The following is a 24008-nucleotide window of genomic DNA, read 5'->3' as shown; positions in this document are numbered from 1 at the left end:
TGCTGTTAGCGATCGCCTGACGTATTGAGCGAAGGCGTGCTCGCTTGACGCGCTCGTTTAAACGCCTCGGAAGCGTTTCTTGATATTTTGCGTGGGCAGCGAAAAAAGAATATTTACCTTTCAAAGGCGGAGCACTGAAGGAAGTCGATTGATCATGAGTCCAGTTTGGAACTTTTCATGGCTGTATTGGCTGTAAGCATTATGTTTGTACGGCGATATTTGCATTGCATTGAAAGTGTGAGTTACACTGCGCTATCGAGGCTCCTGCAAGAAACGAATTCGAATCAACCTATAGACTCGGAACAGGGCGATAAAAATATATCTGCTACGCCGACAAAAAAAAAAAAAGGATATATGCTGTATGGGGGCGCAGTCGCACTGGGGTACGTGAAACGTCTTGCGCGTGCTGTTGAAGGTGTGTGGGCGCTAGGGCAGATATGGAACTAACCAAACACACAAGTGACAGTTTTTCGCGCAGTTACAAAGCTAGGTACATACTTAAGATACAGCTAGTGCATGGGGATCCTGCACTATTTCGGGAGCGCTGATCCTGCGATTCGTATAGTAGGCCCGCCGAGGCTAAACATGGAAGACGTCGATCGGCATCCCTCTGTCTTGTTGCCTGAGTCTATTTCAAAAATCCAATTCAATTTATTGGTTCTTTTTCAGAACAACACGGCGATATGTGTGTGCGTGTTAAAAATTAAATTATGGGGTTTTGCGTTTTATGGGTTTTTAAATATTGCTTACTGCCGTTATATTGTCTATTAATTACTTCATCTACTCATATTTGTATCTCATTATTTATTATTACTGGAATTGTACCAGTTGGGCTGTTGTTGCTTGCCAAATGAACTTTTATGTTAAACTTGAACAGGAAGTCCCAATTCAGTTTTAACTACGACTTCTTTAACTTTAACTTTTAACTTTAACTTCTTCTGTATACCTCTATCTGTATATTATTTTTATGTAATAATAAACATTGATTGATTGATTGATTGATTGATTGATTGATTGATTGATTGATTGATTGATTGATTGAAAACCACTTTCTGATTATGACGCACGCCATAGCGGAGGACTCCGGAAATTTCGACCACCTGGGGTTCCTTAATGTGCACCTAAATTTATGTACACGGGTGTTTTCGCATTTCGCCCCGATCGAAATGCGGCCGCCCTGGCCGGGATTCGATCCCGGAACCTCGTTCTCAGCAGCCCGTGTGTGTTTAGATGCTGTTTGGGGAATTTGCACGGGATACTTCTCTGTTGATTTACAGATTTTGAAACTTCATGCTACAGCGTTGGAATTCTCCCCGCTTTTTGTGAATATCTGTACAAAAGGCTGAGGACCTAATTTAAACAGCGGCGAGGTGTACTTTTACCATGGCTTTAGCACATGAGGACCCTTATCCAAGTACACAGGAAATGTTATATATTTTCTTCTTACTGCCGTTTTAAATAAATCAATTAAAGAAAAAGAAATTGTTATACCTGCCCTCTTTAAACAGAGTATTGATTTAGGACCGAGTATTTTCACAAAGTATGCCGAAGATTTCAGCAAAGTGAGACACAGTTAACTTGTAAAGTCATATAAGGAAACTACCAATTTCATATAAACTGATAGATAAGATTTGTGTATGGCAGGCGCCTTAATTATACAGAGCGCAGAATTGGGATGCGAGTTGTAAAGTTAGTGCTTCTATATCCTTTTAAACGTGGTCCGATTTTTCGCAGTCTATCTGTAATAATAATAAAAAAACAATGAACGGCAAGATTGTAAAAATCTGTTCACAAAAGCGTCTATAGATTTAAACATTTAAATTCAAATCGGCTCAACAGTCGCTTACCGAGGACAATTTTTCTATTTCACATGCAGAGGAGAAAAGCAGAGCTGGCCTCAAGCTCACACAGCACACATTCCCACTTATCAACAGATATTAACGCGATAGCGTTAAGGGCCCAGTATCGAAGAAAATCCAGTGTCGGCATCCCCGTGGGCGAAAATTATTTAGATTATATTTAACTTATATATTTAGGTATATCTATATACCACGCCTGGCTACGTGACATGCGGTATATGCGCGTTATATTGCCACACCAATTCAATCACTAAAATTGCTCACACCTCGTCTTAGATTCAAAGGTATCCCTCGGAGCTTTGAGACTGACAGTCCACAAACAAATGTCACGAAACAAAATACCGATAGCGCATGCTTTTTATGTTAAATCTTCTCAGACTGAAATATTAAAACGGTGATACAATAACAAAAACCTTAAAATTATCGTTCTGGCACGGCTGTGCACTACCTCCGGGATCGGCCCACGCAGAGGCCGCGTTTCTACCGCAAGACTCGCCTTCACACATAGCGTTCGCCGCCAGCGTTTCCCAGTAAACATTACGGTTACGTAAGCTGCAGTTGCCGGGTAGCGTGGGAAGCAGTCAGGGATATTTGAATGCTATCGCGTTCCACGCTTAAAGGCGACGCATAAGCGTCCTCCATTTTTTTAAACAAAAACAATGAACATATGCGGCCTTTCTTGTGATATGAAAGTGCAAAGATGGAGGAGGAAAAATGATAAAATATTACAAAAAGCCACGAATAAAAAGCAGTGCATGTTAAAATAAATGTTCTATAAATGTCTAATATTAGTTTTACAAAAGAATTTCCCCTATGTATGCTCTAAAGTTTGGAGCTAACTCTGACTTTCATGCTTCGAAATAATAGACCAAAAGTAATAATAAAATAAAGGAGAGAGAAGAAAAGAATGAAAGAAACAATTTTTGACTGACACATTTTTATTTACTTGGCACTTTTCTGTACAAAGTGAGTTCATGGACCCCCTGTTGCTTTGCAGTTGTACATTCTAACAAACACACTTAACTATACAAATATTAGTTGTACATTGTCAATAGAAATACAGAGTCTGCCTTCTGGCATACTTTAGCAGGAATCTCAAGTATGGAATTCACATTCCTTTTATGTGCTCCTCAGGGAAATGCGAGGAAAATAACAGGCAGGTGAAAATGCAGATGGTACATCAATGCAGAACCCCACTGGTGCATGTTTCAGAAAGACGGTCACCGTGCACCTTATGCATAGTCAGAGGCGTATTGAATACATTCATTTCTTTTTGGCATTTTTACAGCCAAAGACCACTACGCATGGGCACAGCAAAGATAATACATTGGCACTCGGCAACACTGTCAGATGTGATGTTCAGATGTTCATTGTACATATATACAAAGTGCATCATTATGTAGTGCATTAGGCATTTGCCATTCAAGTTTTAATGCGATGGCATTAAGGGCCCCGTGTCACACAAGATCTGGCATCGGCGCTGTTGTCTGTATGAGAAAAACCCTGATCCCCGCATCCTGATCCACGCAGGCCCTCCACATGGTGCATAGGTATTACTGAACAAATTGAATTTCTCAAAACAAAATGCGTCAGAAAATTCGTGAAGTACGATTTACACACAACCTCCAGGCACGATAGTGTCGGATTGTAATCTGAATATACGAGAAAACATAATTCTGTTACGCAGACAGAAACCCCTTCTCCAGCTGCCCCTTGAGGTCCATCTTCTGCGGCGCACCACAGAAAGCTGCCTTCGTGCATAGCGCTCGCCGCCAGCGTTTCTGGGAAAACATTATGGTTACATATGCTGCAGTTGCTCGGAAGCATGAGAAGCAGTCAGGTATCTTTGAATGCTGTCGTGTTCCTCTTAAAGGCAAAGCTTAAACGTCCTCTAAATTTCATACCGCTTCCCCAAGGAGGATACAAAAGGGCTTCTGGAGTGGAAAAGAAATTCAGAAAAAGCGAAGTAATAAACAGCATGTTATTACGAGCACGAAAAGCAGTAGTGCCTGGCGAGCAACAGAAAACTTAGGCTGTGCACCAATGCCCGTTGGAGATGGCTAAATAGAAAGATAAGCGGACAGGAGCAATCTTAAGTCTTATTCCGATTCTGATGAAGCCGGCAAAAGAGACAGCTTCATGAAGATGGCACTGAAGTAAAAGACAATGCCGACTACTTTTCTGTCCAAACATGATGGCAGCCAAATAGAAAATTTTGAAACTCGACGAGAGGGCTGTTCTGCGCACAAGACAATGCAGTCACATTTCCTTATGTACTCAATGTATGCTACGCTGTGGTTTAATACGTTTGAACAAAGTTAAAAGAAAGCAATAATATGTGTCTTTGGCTCTTTCTTGTCAACGCGAAATGGCATCAAGTTGCAGAGACGTATTTCAGATCCGTTCCATTACTTGGTCTCGAAGCTGTCTTTTTAGTAGACAACACAAACTGTCACCAATGTTGGTCAGAATCAAAACACACCCGTAGCATATTCTGCAAGCTTTAACTTAGAAATCAAGTTGCACATTGCATGCAAGTTGTTGAGTATGTCTTCTCTGACATATGTCAATGAAGATAAATTCTACCAATGAGTATGAAATAGATCACCAGTAGGAAGGAAGTAGCAAATGGAAAGTAAGCATTTGAACTGCTCGCAGCAAGTTTTGATTGAATATTAATTGTGCAATTTATCATGAAACGTGATTTGCATACTGCTCGGATTGTCATGGAGACATGGCATTGTCTTTCAGATACAGGAATATGCAGCTACGGCTTCACCTGTCCTTGGTGACTGCTCTAGTGGCTTCTGCTCCAAAAGCATTTGTAACCTTTATGGTCTGGTTTATGCAACCAACCATTACACCACCTCATTTCTAAGTACCTTGCAAGAAAAAAAAATAAGAACAAACTGCCCGCGGCATTTGAACAATTCCTCTCATGACGGGTGTGAAGAGGTGGCTTAGCATTCAGTAAACGTGAACAAAGTGCTCATCTTGTTGCTCGGCCGCGAAGACAACAACTACAAACAAGTGAATGTCCATGTCAAAACATCCTTCAAATAAGCACACTCAATTAAAGATTGACAAGATGAAACAATGAAAAATCACAAAAACATGCTTGCAGCCTATGGGAAGTGTTATACAAATGAGAGCAGCCTGCCTCAAGCACACTCTACCAGAATTGCCACTATTTGCTCGGATTACATGGTTTTACTAAACACAATCTGGAGCACAGATTACTACAAAGGTTTGCTCACTTAGGTTATCTGGTCTCATGCACTAACACAGAGGAAGAAGTCACAATGGAAAGAATGACCTACATAGTTCATTATGCAGAACAGACCATTATGTACAGGATCTTTCATAGCAATAACAACAGTTGGCCTGGTGCAACAGTACACCGTACCACTGAGGCCCCAAACAAACCATACACCTCGAATGCGATGTGAAACTTAACAAAGAACATAAAAGTGTAGGGGTGAAGTAGCCTCCACTGCGTTTTCTGCATCGTGCAAAATAGCATAAGGTGCACAGCTCATGTACAAAACAATAGGAATCAGCCAGCTTAGCACAAGAAGCTCCAGCTCCTTAGACGCACGATTACTGGTAAATGTGCCCTGTGAATCAACTTAAAATTAGCTAATCTTTGTTCTGGTGATATGTCAACTAGATTTCGCCCAAAAAGAAGAAAGAAAACTCACTGTCGAGTACATTCAGCTGCCTGTGCAAAAACTAGAAGTAGTACAGCAGTGAAATTATGTGCAGACATACAAATCATTTCCTTTAGGAATACTGAATGTCATTTACATGATTTTATGCATGACATTAAAGAAATCAATAAATGTGCATGCCAATGGTCCAGCAGTGAAAAGGCTATACATTTTTGCTGTTTGGTATGTAGTCCAAAGAAATATGGGCTCTCACTTCATTACGAAGTACAAACAGGTCAAACTTGTAAAACCAGTAAATACTATGCTCAAGTAAGTAATGACCAAAGTTTTTAGATTTATGAGTTGGCAAACTGGCTGCGAGAGGCGGCGCCGTTTTGTCGCCGTTGCGAGAGATGGCGCTGCAGTTCCGTTGAGATCTAATCTGAAGAGCGAGGCTTGCCTCGGCCATGTGTTTTTGTCACGTTGCTGGTGCTCGCGCGTTTATCACGCCTGTATTTTTTGCTTTAACGCGTTCCGCAAACATATTAACTCTGTGCAGTGAGCGTCCTTACGTGTTTGAGTGGATGCCGTGAAGTGTCAGCGCGAATTCTCAACATGCCGACGTGCAGCGCGCCGGGCTGTCGTTCGGGATATGCTTTGGCAGCGGCAAGTCCTGTGCCGCGACATTTTTTCAAGCCCCCAAAGGACCCTCACGTATTGAAGGCGTGGGAAAACGCGATCCCGCGGAAAAACTTCAAGGTGACGTCAAAAACGTACGTTTGTGACATTCATTTTGAGCCTGCAGACATCATAAGCTGTTATGAGCACGTCGTGAATGGTCAAACCGTTAGAATACCGCGAGGCAGGTGGACCCTGAGGGAATGCGCGGTGCCTCGAATTTTTCCAAACATACCTGAGCATTTGTCAAAACCAAAGACGCCCAAGTCAGCAAGAAAACCACCCAAAGTGAGAACAGTGGTTCCTGCCCAAGTTGCTTCCTGCCAAAGTGATGGGAGTTTGTACGACGACGCAAGTCACGGCGTGGATGGCGGTGAATGCGCCGAAGTAAGTACGCTAGAAGCTGCGCCCTGGTTTGCTGTTATGCAGGACGGTCAAGCGTTTGAGTCGTGGCGTGTGAAGGCTTCGACCAACCAGGTTATATTCTACAAGCTGGAGGAGTCCGGGGGCATTGTACGCATTGAAAAGTCCGTAGTAATCGGACAAGACTTGACGGTTGAAGTTAGTTCAAGAGGTGTGCTTGTCCCGCCGTGCAGCTACATCGTCGACAACGATAAAAATGGAAACATTCAGACTCAACTGACAAGCCAGAAGAATGTAGCAAGATTTCTTCGCTACATCGATGCCCTCAAGATTTGTACTGGGTGTAAATGTGAGTTGTTTCCAGGCATTTCATCTTCAATGACAGCTGTTAAAAGGCAGGGTGTGTGGCGAAACAAGAAATGCATGGTGCTGTCAGATCAATGCTTGTGCCCTCCATGCAAGAAAACAAAAAAAAATTTTGTGGATAGAGTTAAGCGCCGCCCCCAAAAAAGCACAAAACTGAAGCCACAATGCGAAATTAAGAACCTAAGGAAAAAGGCGATTAGGGCCACTGTCTTTCGCGAAAAAGCAAAAAGACAGCTGGGTACACTGACGCGCCGTTTGTCAGAAGTTTCATTAAGCGAAGTCGACAAAGCGATGGAGAATCTTCCACAAGCACAGCAACTTGCCTTTCGGGCAGCATTGAAAGCGGCAAAAGCGAAATTGCCACGAGGACGCCGTTATGAACAGGAATGGCTTATGACTTGCCTTCTGTTAAGAATTTCAAGCCCAAGAGCTTATAGACTAATGACAAAGATGAAGCTCATGCCACTTCCAACCGTGACAAGGCTCAGACAAATGATGAACGGAATGCCTTGTGAATTCGGCTTCAACAAGGTATCTCTTGCCAGTGTCGGGGCCTTTATGAAGAACAGAACAGGAGTGCAATGCTATGGAGCCCTGATACTGGACGAGATGAAGGTGCGAGAGGTGGTTGCATTTAACAAGAGTACCTACAAAGTTGACGGCTTTGTTGACTATGGAGATGGCCATGACTCAGAAACAACAGCTGACCATGCTTTGGTCCTCATGTTTGTGCCATTGTTTCACTCTTGGGTGCAGCCGATTGCAAGTTTCGCGACAAGACATGCAGCCCCTGGAAGAGTGCTGGCAAGGCTTGTTTTGGAAGCCATTTTGGAGCTATGTAAGCATAATGCAGTTGTCGTCGCTGTAATCAGTGATGGTGCCAGCACTAACAAGGCCATGTGGTCATGTTTCGGTATCAAAGGCAAGCTTCACGCACCGAAACACAAAGTTGACCATCCTTGTGTGCCTGATCAGCAGCTGTACTTCCTTTGCGATGTTCCCCACATTATCAAGTGTATAAGGAACCATCTTCTGCCTCGCAAGTATGGCATGGTATGTGGGTTTGAATGCTTTTGCTTACTTTTCATCCTTAAGCAACTGTAGAGTGATGTGCAATGGAGCGCCTTTTTTCATCTAATCCTTTATAAATTACAGATCGGTGAACACAAGATAAACTTTGACCACTACCGAAAACTCCAAAAAGTAGATGGCAAACAGCAGCTCCGGGTGGTACCGAAGTTGACAAACGAGCATGTAAGCCCAGACAACCTACGAAAGATGAATGTGAGACTGGCTGTACAGGTAAACAAAAATGCCATATCTATATGTATTTCGTCGTTAACTACTCTTTGTTTATGTGCATCAATGAATGTTTATAAAAAATAAAGCTGAAAAATTTTCCCCATATGTTGTTCTTCAGGCTTTTCAGCCGTAGCACCGCCATTGGGCTAAAGGTCTACCAGAGGCTAGAGGAGCCTGATCTGAAAGACTGCCATGGAACTACTGAATTCACCATGATGGTGAACAACCTATTCGATGCCCTCAATGTGAAGCTCCCCTGGCTTGGAATACGAAGTTCATCAAAGGAAATTAAGGTAGAGATGATATTTCATACCTTCTGTTGCCTTGTTGTTAAAGGAATTTGCTTGATGGTTCATTTTAAAGGTCATCCAAGAGTTCCTTGATGCTGTAAATGAGACCGAGGAAAACCATATCACCAAAGGGACAGTGATGTTTGCGTCGCAAGTTACTATGGAATCTCTTCGGGTTACACTTGCGTCAGTACGGGACCTTGTAGCAGACCTCCTCTCCAAAGGAGTGCATTATGTGCTCACGGGCAAACTCAACCAAGATCCTCTAGAGGTAAGCAGTACAGTTTCTTTGTTTATAACCTTGATGTTTGTGCAGTTTGTTTCATGAAGAAACCACCTTGTTATTTCATTTTTTTCCAGAGGTTTTTTGGTGTGACAAGAAGCTACGGAGGTGATGAAGATCACCCCACTCTAATCAGCTTTGCACACATATATAGGCTTCTGAGCCTGTATACCCCAATCAGTACTTGTGTCACAGGGAATGTGAATGAGGAACAGACCTTTGTGCTTACCACTGTAGCCGACAGCATGAAAAGGGGAAGGAAGGACAAACTTTCATCCCATGAAAGACTCCAGGAGAAAGTAGAGGCAAAGTTGGCGGAGATATGTTCTACTACGCAGAATACAGCACTGACAGCACCTGATCACGGATACTCCATGCCAGCAGCACAGGACTATGTTATTTACTACTTGTGCGGCTACCTTGTTCACTCTTTCCTCAAACATAATAGATGCTCTGATTGTATATGTAGCATCCAGTCCCAAAATGCAGAGTGCCCAGAGGCATTTCTCACTTTGGAGAGGGAACATACGCTTGGATGCCTCAAGTTGCCATCATGGGAGCTTTTCTGTATGTTTCGAGGTATTGAAAACAAGATTTCAGATGAGTTGCAAAGGAACCGGCTCTGTTCCGACACTTTTTGGACCCTTCTCGACGCACTTGGGGACTGTGATGTGACAAGTGTCGGTTGTCCCATACACAAGGACACCACTACTGCAGAGCTTCTTCATTCATACATTGTGCTACGAATGCATTTTGCCTCAAAAGATGCCTGCAAGAGCCTCAGCTCTTCGGAAAGGGCCGCATCTGCCCGAAAGAAAGTCAAGCTAATGTGAAGGCTTCCTGCACAGCTCCTTCACTGTAAACAGTTTTCTTATTATAAATATGTCGCTGTAATTAATTTACCTCCTGCATTCCCTTTCACAACATCAAATAAAAATTACAAGGCATTTTTTCTTGCTTCCTTGCTGGTTGTTGAATTTGTAGGCTTTCCCGGAGTTTTTTGCCCGCGTAAGGCGTTTTCAGGTAAGATTGGAATATGGTTGAGTATTACGGGATTCTGGGCTGATTTGTTAAGTATACTGGCGAAAAATAAACATCCCTTACTTACAACAGGAAGCGGAATGAAAGTAAGCGCACTGCCCATTCTATGCCTCAATTTTTTTGCCCTGTCTTATGTGTTTTTTTTTTGTAATGTTCATATACAACTATTTAAAAGGCGCTTTTCACTAAAGCCAAGTAACGTGAGAGCGAATTTGCGTTTCTGCTTCTCGCATAAGAGGGCGACTACCAATGAATGTGGTGGTCGCTTGCCGGCACCTTTCAGAAAGTAGCAAACGACGCGTAGAGACCGATCCCAACGCTACCGCAGCGCCACCGCCTGGTCGGCGATGGCACCGACCCGCTCCGCGCCACGGGAAGGCCACGCTCTTTGCCAACTGATCCAATCTAAAAACGTTGGTAATGACTCAAGAGCCTTGCTATTACGAATATTTTGACATATCTTGATAAAAAAATTAACTCGTCACAGTAAGTAATACATTCGCCATGCATATTTCAGCAAAATTGCAAACCTTTACAGTGTCTGAATGGGATTACTTGAATACCAAACTCAAACAAATTGAATCCCATATACGGTTAATTTGAACTCTTGTGTCACGGTTTGATTAAAAACAGGACACTGCATGGCAGTCACAAGAGGGAGCTCATTTGCCTTCAAGATTGGTGGGACGGACAGAGGGCAAAAGACGTTGAAAAATTGGTGGCGTACAAGTAGAGAAGAATCAAAGTGATAACAAGAAAAATTTGGTACATGGCCACAGGATAGTGTAATCATGTGCTTATTATACAGACAATGAGGAGAGGAATTAAAACATAGCAACACTACAAAGTTGCATGAAAACTTGAATAGTATGCTGGAGTGTGGTTATGCCAGCCATTGCCCTGTTTCGAAGGGAAATACCACACCAATCATCACCCTCAAGCAGGCCTGAGATATGCTGCCACGTTTCGAAAGAGTGCATGAGATCAAACAAAGTGCAAGGACGCAATGGCGTGGAGTGGTAACATAAATTACAATAACCACACGTTGATGGTCAACGCAGTGAGCATCTTTACCCTAACAGCTTCGCTATAAACCTGCGATCCGTCCCACTACTCTGGCAGCAGTGGTGGGGTAATCGGCAGTATGCAACAGGTTCTGAGTGAACTTAAGTATAAAATAATAATGATACAAAATAAGTTGATAAGAGGAGAATACGTAAGTGACATATACTGCCATTCAGCGCTTGATAAATGTTGGCCAAGTGTAGGGCATACGTCAGACTGGCCTTGCACATGCTTAGATGTGCCTGTAACAAATGCCACCGTTCGTGTTTCTGTAAGCACTGTTGCCCAGTCACACAAAACCTTGCATTTCTTCATTCGACGTGACAATGTGCGCATGGCAATGCAGTCTTGTGCAACACCACTTTTCAAACGTTGTCACAATGCGTATTACAAATGGTTCTGTGAAAAACCTGCAAGGTGGAGGAAGCTTTATGAAAGAGAAATGAACCAAGCTGCGCTTTTCACCAACTGCGAGGCTTTCTGAGAAACCATTTGGGTTCTGTTGCAGCTTTGTGCTCCTGTCAGGTAGTTTAAAATTGTTTCTTTTCCCACAGATTTTTTCCAACAAAGCGATTACATGTTGCACTTTTATGAAATTACGCATAACAGGAATTCTGATGAGCTATTTGCTTTTCGCATTCGAATCTATGTTGACGGTACCTACATATTAAACTACCTGCAGCTCACCTGGCCAACCCCTCCCCTCTTTGTCCTATCACATTCGTTAACTTGTTTATTTATAGACAAATATTGCATTGGGTGTTTGAGCAACAGTGCAAACAAATATGTGCATAAATGTTAATCACAAGTATGCCTCCAAGTCATTAAATATGCTGATAAATGGAAATTTACGTTCAGTGTGATCATTGTCCCATGATTACCTTAAATGAGACCCAGAACCTTGGATACACAATGTAAGCATCCATCGAATGACATCAAAACTTTACAATGCTATAGCTTAAGGTATACATATGGGGCAGAAACTTGGTGGTTAACAAAGAAGCCCGAGAATGAGCTAAGGACCGTACAAAGAGCGATGGAATGAAAATGTCAGGCGTAACGTTAAGAGACTGGCAAAAGAATGGTGTGGATCAGAGAGAAAACGGGCATAGCCGATATTCTAGCTGACATTAAGAGGAAAAAAATGGAGCTAGGCAGGCCCTGTAAAGTGTAGGGTAGATAACCGGTTGACTATTAGACTTATAGAATGGATGCCAATGGGAATGGAAGTCAGGAACGGCAGAAAACTAGGTGGGGTGATGAAATTTGGAAATTTGCAGGTGCAAGTAGGAATCGGCTAGGGCAAGACAGGCGTAATTAGAAATTGTAGGGATATGCCTATGTCCTGCAATGGACATAAAATAGGCCAATGATGCTGATGATAGCTTAAGGTAGGCAGCTATTTTTCATGGAAACATCACCAACACAAAATAATTGAAATCTAGTAGTCAGACTTTCTGAATAAAAGTGTAAATAAATTCAGGCATTATCAACAACTCCATGTATTAGCGCCAAAAACCTGCACCTCCTGCATTTACAGTAGAGCCTCATTCATACGTTCTATAAAAAAAGAAGAATGCAGGAATTTAAGAGGGGGAAAAGCAGGGTAGCAAATGAAGGAACAAGCAAAAAAAGAAACCTACTGGATAGCATAAAAAGCTTTAAAATTGTTTATTGCGCCATCTCCAAATGGAAAGCTTCCTTACATATTATATAAGCTATGCATTTCCTCGGAGAAATTTGTATTGTGCACTAGCCTGCCCCCAAATTTAAGTTGGCCCCCGCCAAAACTTGAAGTTGGCTCGCCCCAAATTTCAGCAGGCTTACCCCCAAATTTTAAGTTGGCCAACCCCCAAATTTAAGTTGGCCTACCTCCAAATTTGAAGTTGACCCATCCCAAAATTTCAAGTTGGCCCAGCCCCAAATTTTAAGCTCACATACATCCAAATTTCAAGTTGGCCCACCTTTAAATTTATGTGAACTGCTCATAGCTCAGTTAAAAAGTACTAAGCCCTTCAGGTTTGCTCCTTGTCATGATACAAGCCCAGCAAGTCTCGTTTGCCACAGTTAACTGCTATAATAGACAAGAGTTCACAACAGAAGCACATATTCAAAGAAATAAATTGTACTGAGTATACTACAGGTGCCATTAAAGTGTCTGAATGTTGCACCAAACACATTTTTCGACCCTGTAAAGCCCTAGCCATCATGTTCTCTAAATGTTGGTCAGAACTTAAACAAAATTAATCTATTATGTTGAACATGTTAAGAAAGTTAACTGGAAAGTTCATCTGCAGTTTTCTTTTGGTTATACTATGATTCCACATATAACCTGAGCCCCAAACTACAGCTGAAAAAATCAAACAAAAAGGAAACTTTATGCATCTATGACCAACAAATGTCGTGGACAGGAATATGGCAGTATGAATTGAAGACCTGACACAAGTAGATGATGTTATGATTCAAATTAAAAAGAAGAGGTGATGTTCGAAGCGTTCTGTAATGCATAGAAGAGATTAGCATTCCACTATTAACTAAATTAAGTTACAGAACAGGTGCCAAGGAAAGGTGGAATGCAGCCGAGAATGGCAGAGTGGGACGAGGTAGGAAAATTTGCAGGGATATGATGGGGAAGGTTGATGCAGAACAGCAATAAAACAGAGTCGTAGGGAAAGGTGCAACTGAACATACAGGCTGACGATAACCCGCGCAATTAACTGCACACAAGTGTTGAAACCTTTACGAAAGAAATGCCGGCGCAGCTGTCAGTGCAAAACAAATTCTAAGCAACAGTTTTGTTTCATACATTGAGCCACTTTAAATGCTGGAATGAGCAGTGCAGCTTCTTGACAATGCTCAACAATGGTCAAGCAAAGAATGTCGATGGAACTAACGCTTCGACAAGGGGATCTGTCCTGTTTCGGGGCAGGACTGCCCGGACGGAGGACAATGTTAGCTCCAGCGACATTCCCTGTTCGACAACTGCTGATTGCTTCAAGCCTCCATTTTCCTCAACCTCTCTCTTGTTTAAGAGTTTTATAAAGTGAATTTTGCCTCCAAGTGCGGCTTCACGGCAATGCACAATGCATTGCTCCAAAGTCCCACCTGAAGGCAGAATACATTACGACCCGCACTTTCACTGTGTATCTAAAATTTCTTAAATTCCTGGTACAGGTTAAATGCACGAAACTACGGTATATCAAAGTGTCCCTTCACGCTGTGCCCAATGGTGACGTCACAAGGCAAAAAATGAATCGCACTCAATGAGTAGCTGCATATCAGTTAACAAGATGGGAGTACCGGAACAGAAGGTGCAACATTGTTTAGCAGAAAGCTACTCTGACACTTGCACCCAAATGCATTCACCCTCCAACACAACTCGTACTAGTGAGGTTGACAACTGTGCCAGTCACAGCTCACGAATTCATCTGCACGTACCCCTGTCACTCCGCCTACATGATCATCACTTTGCTTGCACCGTGCCGATAACAGAATTGCTTATATATTCTTGACAACATACTTCGCAACTTGCCCATAACATGCCCGAGACATGCAGCTTAAAACATGATCTCTCCACACAATGTCTTTCAACTCTCAACTGCTAATTCCAGCTGTCTGTCATGATTAACCAGCACAAAGCACAGACTAGACATAAGTGCAGTGATGAAACGCTGAACTATAACTAAGGTTTACTGCAGTACATTTCCATCTTTGCATTTGAGGTGTGAATCACGATACCCAGCCACCCTCAGTATAGATCAGTTGATTACGTTTAAAGACCCAAAGTAACATCTGGGCTATGAGAGACAGAGCAGTAGGAGTGTCACAATACATACTTCATCTTCATTAACACAAACGTAAACAGAGTGGTTTTGCATGCATTTGCATTCTCAGAACACGGAAGCTGTGGGGAAAGGAAACAGATTTGTAACCTCTTGTTTAGCAGAACACCGTAGGACCAAGCCACCTGAACAGATGAACTTCATTTACAGTTCAGCAATCATCTTCTGGACTTCTGGCAATGTCACGCCTGTATTTAGTGCTGGTTTAGCATGATGCAGCATTGTAATTCCTAACTAGCACAGCTGTTTATTGTTTATTTCAGAGCGTGCCAGCAGCTGTGAAGCCTCTGCACCAGCTCACTAGTACGTACAAGAATATAATAAAAACATGAAAACAAAACAACATTTCGAGCAATATTGCTTGCTGAAGTAAATATGCAAGGCATGAGTTCGTATAAGAAAATTAGAAAGATGTGCTTGCAGAACTCAATTATGTCAAACATCCTGTGCGCCAACTCAACAGAGACAATTGAACATATCCATGTCAGATGGCATTGTACACCTGCTGCAGGCGTATCATGGGGGCAAGTTGGAGAAAGATTAGGATAAAACACGTCGAAACACCTGCTGGTTTTCAGTAACAGAACCTGAAACTGCAACGATGCTCGTAACACATAACAATCAATCAGCCCACACCCTCAGGTGTCTTATATAGTTACACTTGCAGCGTTCCTCTAAAGTTGCCACTAAAGAACAACGCCTCAGGACTGGACAAACAGTAGGTGCGTACACACACACTGCGTCATTTAACAATCAGCCAACTGGCTCGTCCAATCTACTCTCATCTGCTGTAGAAGCTTGTCTGTGATGAATCCATTGTCGAGAGTTGGAAAACACGTCGGCAACATACCTCTTCCTGCCACCAATAAAGAGCTGGTTGATCACACACGTCGATGACTCCTATCATGAGGCACAAACACGTCCAACAATCTGTCCTTGCGCTGCACAAAGACTGAGCAGTCTCCTGAGCTGAGCGCGACCTAAGAGAGGGCGCTGCTTGGGTATCACAGCCATCGCGCATACGGTGAGTTCCAGTCCCGCTCAAATACTGAGTTCAGCTGATCCGTGATTGGCTGGGACGATGTCTCATTGTTGCCCGATTGGTCCAGAATGAGGCCGACGCCACCAGTGTTGATGAAATAGTCAGGGGTCCAGTTTGACGTTCCTGCAAATGAGAAGATTGTAGACAAAGTCAATACCTTAAGCGCTAGCTGTGAGAAGGGGCACCATGTGCCTTCAAATAAAGAACACACACACAAGAAAAAGAAGCTCTAAAATGTTTGCTGGTAAAATATCCTCCAAATTCGGGTGCATCTGAAAAACACCCATTTTTAGAATTGAAGTAAGTCCAAAGGGCTAAAAATGATGAATATGGTGAGGAAGGAAACAAGAAAGTAATGGTGATGCTAAGATTGTTTAATATATGTATGTTATGTGCAGTAAGATGGAATCATGATGAAAAAACAAACTTCAAAGATAACAGTTTTGGATTGTCAACCTGCCAACCTATTAAGACTGAAATTTATAAAAAATTTTGTGGACATGACAAGAAAGAGGTTGGGTGGAGAGATGAAAGCAAGAATTTCATTTGAGTTTGCCCTTTGTACACATGTTCTATGAGGTACATATGCAGCTTATTAACAATGATTTACCCGTTACACTGACAAGCAACACACAATGTTTGGAACAATGTAGCAACCGTTAAGAACATCTCGCTGTTTGCACAATGACCACTCCTTCAAATGCACCTTTGGGCACACAAATGCTTTCAGTTCATCAGTGTTACCACTAGCAATTGAACTACGGAATAGTCTCCCTGATAATGTTGTCCACATTCATAACCCTGTCAAGTTTCGTCATGAAATAACTGCTATTTTTTCTTGACCAGTCGCTTTCATAAATTTTTTTCTTAATTATGTACACGCTTCTCGCTTTACAAAAAATAACATATGGGGTTTTACGTGCCTAAACCACCATCTGATTATGAGGCACGCTGTAGTGGAGGACTTTGGAAATTTGGACCACCTGGGGTTCTTTAATTTGCATCTAAATCTAAGCACAAGGGCGTTTTTGCATTTTGCCCTCATCGAAATGCGGCCGCCATGGCTGGGATTCGATCCCGCGACCTCATGCTTGGCAGACCAACACTATAGCTACTAAGCCACCACGGCGGGTGATGCTTCTCGCTAACTTCTGTATTTGGCCAATGTCAAGAGATGTACCCTTACATTACTTTTGTAAAATTTGACGGTGTTAAATAATGTACCCTTACATTGTGTATGCCATCATTCATTCCAATATTGCATATTGTGTTGCGCTAACTATTATGCAATGTCATCTCATTTTATCTAACTTATTATATGTATATACTCGTTAGCTCTTTCCACCCTTTGTAATGTTTCCAATTATGAAAATATATATTGTATAATCTCCCCCTCACAGAATACTTTTGCTGTGAGGTTTTTGAATAATAAAAGGATGGAACAACTGTTAGATCACTGACTCTTAAGTGACTGTGTTATTGCCGATTTCGCCTACTTCAGGAACTTCTTGAATAAACTTACTGAAAGCAAATATCCATCTAGTACATGGCGACTATCACAATTTCTTTCTCGTAGGCGATTTTCTCTTTGTCGTCTTGCAGTGCCCTATCCTTCTACACCTTAATGAGTTTTTCACAAACTGAGCCTATGTTTTTGTAACACCTAAAACAAGATTCGTAAAATCATAAAAGGAGCTGAAATTCGTTTTTATGAGAAATTCAGGAGAAGTGGCAGGTACGGATTAGCTTTTAGGAGTTTACAGCTAAATACAAGGAAAACTTATGGATTTCCTTAGTAGCTCCTAGCCACATTTAGTTCGATGTCAACTTTTCCTTCCATGGCTGTAAACCGAACCTCATTATGCCATAGTAGACAAGAAATACCTTCAATATATTTGATAGTAGTCATTATAAGCATACATGCTGGTATCAGCAATAAAACAGTTATTCACGATCGAGTCACTGAGAAAGAAATGTGGGTATAGCAACCCCGAGAGGCTAGCACAGGGTCTCCTGTCAAACAGAAGGCACACAAATGGTATGATCACACAAGATCAGTATGCTGGCTTGCTGGCTGCGAGCTAGCCAAGCCAAGCTGGTGGCCACAATGCGCATGTGCATCTAGAATGCGGTGTTTCAAGTTGTTTTTACGGAGTATTTAATATGTTTCTTACCAGAACACAGTTTGAGCTGCGAGTCAATAAATGCTTACTTTGTCGGAACTGATGTCCCAGATATTATATATTTTGGGTTTTGTTACACATTGAAACTTCGTTACTATGAACTCCACATTAAAAAGTCTCCTGAGATACCCTGCTGAGTGCTTGTAGTTTCAATGTAAGAATATTTCAGCACTACGAACTTCGAAATACCAAACCTTTCAAAATAACGTTCATTATTCAGTTTCCGTGTCATGTTAACAATGCCTCAGTACTACGAATTAATGTTCCGAAATCTGGGCATTCTTTGATTTCCACTTTGGAATAATTCACATATCCACCTCGTGCGAGACAGTTGCTGCATCCACGGCTAGGAATGTGAAAAACAAACAAAGAGAAACATTGTGCTTTGGAAGCGACATAGCGCTTCCTCTTTGACCGTGGTTTTCATAGTGTCAGTGTCTCTTGCGTGCATGCCATTCTTACTATATGGTGCTTCGGTGGTGTGCAGCAATGGAGTCAATGGAAAATAGCAAGAGTGTAGCCCGAGAGCCAACAGTGAAATCTTCGGGGATAGCTGATATGGTGATGACTGATGAGCTGATCGGTTGGCGGGTGGAATGGTTAATTTTGGGGCTTTTACTATAACCACCTTTCAGAATAACAAACAATTTGCCACAGTCCCCTGAAGTTCGTTGCATCGAAGTTTCACTGTGGCAGGAGAACATTCACCGAAATAAACCATGGCCAACAATATATTAAATTTACTTTGCTGTGTCTGGTATTTGGTTTCACCAGTGTTATGGTATTGCAGTTGAATGCAAATGCAAGGGAAAGTCTAACAAATTTTCTTTATAGCTTCGTGGTATTTTCAGGTGACTGTCAATTGACTCATTCTCAACCATACAGTCGACCGATTTTCTGGACATGCCCGATAATTTAGACGCCTTCACGGCACCGCATACAGATCCACTGGCAGCCGTAGCCACAATGGCAACGCTAGGCCAAGCTGCTTTGATGATCGCTACCAAGTTTCTTGCTGTTTGGTGCCGTGTTTATCGTTCAAATAATTTGCTGCTGTCAGCAATGGCACCGACTCGGCCTTTGCGATCTCGGAAAGTTTGGCGCATTGCATAGTGCCAGTTCCCAAAAGTGAGCTTTGCCTAAACACAGCCGTGTCAAGGCTGTTTCACATGGTGCGATTTTCACTCGACAACAAAGTGACTTCCGTCACTCCGTGACTGCTGCGATTGTCACAGCTCTCCGTGACTGGGTTCCGCCAAGTTGGTCACACAGTCGCAGAGTCGCGGCGATCGACGTGATTTTGGGGGATAGGTAGTGCCGTTGAAATACGCCTTTTCTGCTGACCTCTATTTTACACCGTGTTGTGTCGGCGCTTTCGCCATTGTGAGCACTAAGCAATCACAAATGCAGAACGTTGTTGATGACTACAAAGCATACAGCATATTCTATTTATAAGTAACAAGATTCAGACGTATTCCCGGTTTCCTTGACGTCTAATTGTAACAATAGAGGGCGTGAAGACATTGAAAGCAGGGTTCAATCTTCGGTGTCGCTGTGATGGAAATCGTGCCATCGCATGTGAAAGCTGGCAGCAAAAATTGCTCAGCGACATGCGCGGCAGCAACAAATTTTGTCGTTCAAGTTGCTGAATGTGAAACAGCCTTTACGCGGTGAAGCATACCAAGAGTGGGAAGGGGCAATTGTCACAGGACACGGTATGTATTCCTTAATCATACATGCATGAACCCGCTGTCTTCTATCACAGTACGAGCACTGATACGCTTAATAGGTGCACTGGCACGCCTTCAGAGCTATTTCGGACGTGCGTGTGGCGATTTGAGCCCTTGGGGGCAGTAAAATGCATGCATTCATTTTTTTTCACACTGGCCAATTTTTAGGACGTTTTCGCGGCCTCCAGGGAGTCCAAAACATCGGATGATGACTGTACATGCAAAAGTTCTGCAATTTGCATTTCTTGCAACAGTGCATTTGTAACGAAAAATGATACAGTATTCATATTAATGTGACTGCAAAAAGATTGTGGAGAACGCTGACACGGAAAAGTTGGGAGCACGAGAAACAGCAATGCAGCCGTATGTTGCCACGTAACATGGGAACCTTATGATATAACTGCACTCACCAATGTACGCCTTGTTATCAGTGACCATGTACTTGTTGTGGTTCACTCTCCCAAACGGTATCAACTCTTGCTCGGGCGTGAAAGCGGGGACTTCGAACAATTTCTGAAAGTAAACGAGAAAGAAAGGCAGAGATTAGCAGATGCCGATAAGTCAGCAAAAATAAAGAAGCAGAACTTCCACAGAAAATGATGTTGCACTGACCTATGCAGCGTTGCTTGACCAGGAACTACTGTGTCTAATTGATTCTGACGTGCCCCGAAGCTTAACATGCATCAGAACCCAGCACACAAGTTTTGCTATATTGAATTATTTTATTCTTACCTCAAAGGCTTGAGGGTATTACGTGAGGGGTGGGTATTACAATGGCAGTAAACATGATTAATCTATTAGTATCATTATTATTAATAGAGCCTTTGATGAGGGGATGGTCGGTCATCATGGCAATTCGGGTGGGAAAATTGTTCTAGTCTGTGGCTGTATGCTAAAAAAGAAAATTTAAAGAAAATACCGTTGAAATGTGGTTGCTGAAAACTTAATTCTGGGGTTTAACATGCCGAAACGACAATATGATTTATGAGGTACCGTATTTATTCGAATCTAGGCCGATAGCTTTTTCAAATAATCGTATTCCAAACTCTAGGGTTGGCTTTGATTCGAGGATTTTTAAGAAACGCGCCAGCTTTTCATTGAAGCTGCTAAATATGGTGCATAGCTAGCGCCACCTAGAAAAGTGAGTATCGCAGCTGCTACTAGCCGTGCCAGTAGGCAACCGTACACAAGCGAGGTCGCCATTTTGACCTGAGTCGTGTCGGCTGTATCGGTGTGCAGCGTGGTGTTACCGCAATGGCACCAAGCAGGAGATGCCACTACAGTGCCGCTTTCAAGCGAAAAGTTGTGCTCGCCGCAGAGGCATCGTCGAACCTTCAAGCCGGGCGGTACTTCGGCATCGACGAGAAAAACGTCTGTCATTGGAGGGGACAATGACAGCAGCTTTTTGCATGCGCCGCAACGAGGATGGCATTTAGCGGACCAAAGAAAAGCTGTCACCACAAAGTGGAGACAGTTTTGGCCAACTTTGTTCAGACGCAGAGAGCAGCTGCCCTTCCAGTGACAACAGAAGTGCTCCAAGCAAAAGCTAGGGAAATTTCGAGGGAGCGAGGCCTAACACCAAAGGATTTCAAAGTCAGCCAGGGCTGGCTTCAAAAATTCATGAAGCGCTTCGGCTTCAGCCTCCAACGTTGCACTTCAATCACCCAGAAGCTGCCAAGCGATTTCGAAGAAAAGCCGATAGCTTTTCAGCGCTACGTGCTGCGAAAGAGAGAAGCGGCAGGCTACAACCTTGGGCAAAATGGCAACGCTGACTAGACGGCTGTGTATTTTGGTATGCCAGTGGCGTACACCATGAATGAAAAGGGTGCCAAGGAGGTGAAGGTGAGTGGGCTACGAGAAGCAGCACGCAACTGTGATGCTGTGCTGCACAGCTGATGGACATAATCTCCCTCCTTATATGACATTTAAAAGGAAGACACTGCCTGCTCGGGAAACTTTCCCGAGCAGGCAGTGTCTTTCCCCATTGTGCGGGCAAATGAGAACGGGTGGATGACGGGTGCGATGGTGGAAAAGTGGGTTAAGATTGTGTGGCGACGGCGTCCAGGAGCCCTTTTGACAAAGAAGTCGCTCCTTGTCGTCGACTCTTACCGTGGGCACTTGACCGACAACGTGAAGGCTGCGCTCGCTGAAGCGAACATGGACCTCGCTGTCATACCGGGCGGCATGACGGGCCAGTTGCAGCCACTTGATGTCTGCATCAACAAACCTTTCAAGGATCGTCTGCGGAAATATTACACGGACTAGTTGACTGACGAAGACTACATGCTAACGGCAATGGGCTGCATCAAACGTGCATCGCTATCACAGCTGGCGGGCTGGGTAGCTGCAGCATGAGATGACATCCCAGGTACTTTGATCATGCGCGCCTTTAAAAAGTGCAGCATATCTAATGCGCTTGATGGTACCGAAGATAGTGCTGTCACAGACCGGCGCCAACCATGTTATATATATATTTCTTTAGAGTGCGTTTTTCGGGCATCCCTTTCCGAGGCTACGGGAAGAGGCCGCGAGAGAGGGCGGAGAGGACTGCCCAGGGTCGAGGGGCATCTGGAGACGGTCGGCTTTGTGAGCCGCGCAAGCGGCTGTTCTTCGGAGGCGGCTTCGCTGTCCCCTTCGACAGAGTCGGGGCTTGGCCGCGGTGTAAGATTACCAGAGTGGAGCAGGCAGAGCGCACGGTGAAGCGAGTTGTGCGCCCTGTGTCCACTGTTCGGTTGCTTCCGCCGGTCGGGATCGCGGAGACGGCCGGGCCATAAATCGACAGTGCGCATGCTGTCTTCGGTGGCACCGAGAAAAAAAAACGCCCGTAAATAACCGCTGGGCACAGCGCTGTCTTTAACCAGCGTCTTCCCTCCGCCAGCTCGTTAGCAGTTCGGTGGGAAGGGTGACAGTCGGTTGGAAACAGGCAGCGAAGAAGGTTGTGTGAGTCTTTGCGGCGTGCGGGGCCGAATTCCTGCGGACGAGGCGCGCGCTTCATCGCTCCGGGCCCGCCGCCTTCGAGCCATCGCCGCAACGACTGCCACACGAGCCGTCCCCGTTCTTCGCCGCGCTCCGATATGGTCTGTCCGCCGGCTTGTCCTCTTCTTCTTTGTTCTGTTAACTCTCAATGACTCCTGTGCCTCTAAACTCCTTTGTTTACTGTTGTTGTAACCCTGCCTGATTATTGTATGTTCTGGTCGTGTTTCCAATTGTGTGTGCTTCTCGCCAATTCTGTTCGTTCCTACTTTGAGTTCTTTGTTCCCTTATTGTCCGTGATCAGTTTTGTGTATGATTAAATGCTTGTTATCCCCCTTCAACGAGTTGCTTCGTGATTGCCGACACACCGATACACGGGCGCCTTGCTCGGGCTGACCAACCCTGAATAAATAAATGTTGCACAAAGACCTCTCGCTTGTAGGCCAGGGCGAAGCGTAAAGCGGACCCCTGTGTTCCGTCGGCTTGCGCCTGGCAGCCGGATCGGCGAGCGACTTCTAGGTTTCTGTGACAAGTGCACTGTTTGAAAGTGACAGTGACAAGGAACACAGCGACAAGTCTAGCAGCGACGACAACGTTGAATGAGCTCTGCACATCTAGATTCAATAAATGCTGTCTGCATTTTGTGAATGCTGTCCTCGCTTTTTTTGTTCAGCCTACGTTCGAGGTAACATATATATACATATATATATATTTTGTTGGCTTTGGACTTTAGGGAGTCGGCTTAGAATCAGGGTCGGTCTAGATTTGAGTAAATACGGTATGCTGTAGAGGGAGACTGGATCAATTTTGACCACCTGGAGTTCTTCAACATGCACCGAATGCATGGTAGACAGGTGTTTTTGCATTTTACCCCTATTAAAATGTGGACGCAGCGGCTGGGATTCAATCCCATGCCATCATGCTTAGCAAAAAGTTGTTGTGTGAGCCTGTTCAGGATAAACGGCATTCAGGTGGTTATGAAGCAAAGCACAATGCTTTGGATGGATGGGATTGTTTTCGGCTGGTGGGGCACGAAAACATCTGTATTACCGACATAGGCATGCAAGCACCGCGAGATTCAACAAGGCAGTTGCCTCACAATTGCTTATTTTTTTATTGCAAGAAGGATGGAGCATGCCTGAAAAAAGATGAAGCCTGCAGAACTGACCTTCACAGGATGAAAATTTAATAATAATAATATATTCTAATACATTCTCTATGCATTACTACATTTTTCCTCCATCGAAACGTGGCCACCATGGCTGGGATTTGATCCCCTGCCTACAGGCTTAGCAGTGCATCACCAAAGCCACTATGCCTCCACAGTGGGTATTAACACTA

The 24008-nt window shown here is 43.6% G+C and overlaps 2 protein-coding genes across 3 annotated transcripts in view; one reads left to right on the top strand and one right to left on the bottom strand.

Annotated features, from left to right (window-relative positions):
- The first annotated feature begins 2785 nt into the window (after window positions 1-2785).
- LOC140213713 (uncharacterized) lies at window positions 2786-13161 on the top strand. The gene is made up of 2 exons (XM_072284969.1): window positions 2786-8511; window positions 8582-13161. Exon 1 carries the CDS (start codon window positions 6125-6127, stop codon window positions 8018-8020), a length of 1896 nt encoding a protein of 631 aa, XP_072141070.1. The 5' UTR covers window positions 2786-6124; the 3' UTR covers window positions 8021-8511; window positions 8582-13161.
- Window positions 13162-13256: 95 nt separating this feature from the next.
- The window catches only part of LOC126544555 (5'-3' exonuclease PLD3-like), a 130553-nt gene continuing 119801 nt past the window's right edge, over window positions 13257-24008 (bottom strand). For both annotated transcript variants that reach the window (XM_050191905.3, XM_050191904.3), the window contains exons 9-10: window positions 20105-20207; window positions 13257-15904 (exon numbers count right to left, since the gene is read on the bottom strand). In XM_050191905.3, coding sequence (XP_050047862.1) covers window positions 15744-15904; window positions 20105-20207 — 264 coding nt within the window. In that variant the 3' untranslated portion in view covers window positions 13257-15743. The remainder of the gene's footprint in view (window positions 15905-20104; window positions 20208-24008) is intronic.

This window comes from Dermacentor andersoni, chromosome 10, assembly GCF_023375885.2.
Source record: "Dermacentor andersoni chromosome 10, qqDerAnde1_hic_scaffold, whole genome shotgun sequence".
Lineage (NCBI taxonomy): Eukaryota > Metazoa > Arthropoda > Arachnida > Ixodida > Ixodidae > Dermacentor > Dermacentor andersoni.
Note: the sequence above shows the minus strand (reverse complement) of the source record. Positions and strands in the feature narration are given on the sequence as shown.

Bases quoted from the DNA above. Each gene is read 5' to 3' on its own strand.
- LOC140213713 (XM_072284969.1), top strand. From the start codon at position 6,125: ATGCCGACGTGCAGCGCGCCGGGCTGTCGTTCGGGATATGCTTTGGCA.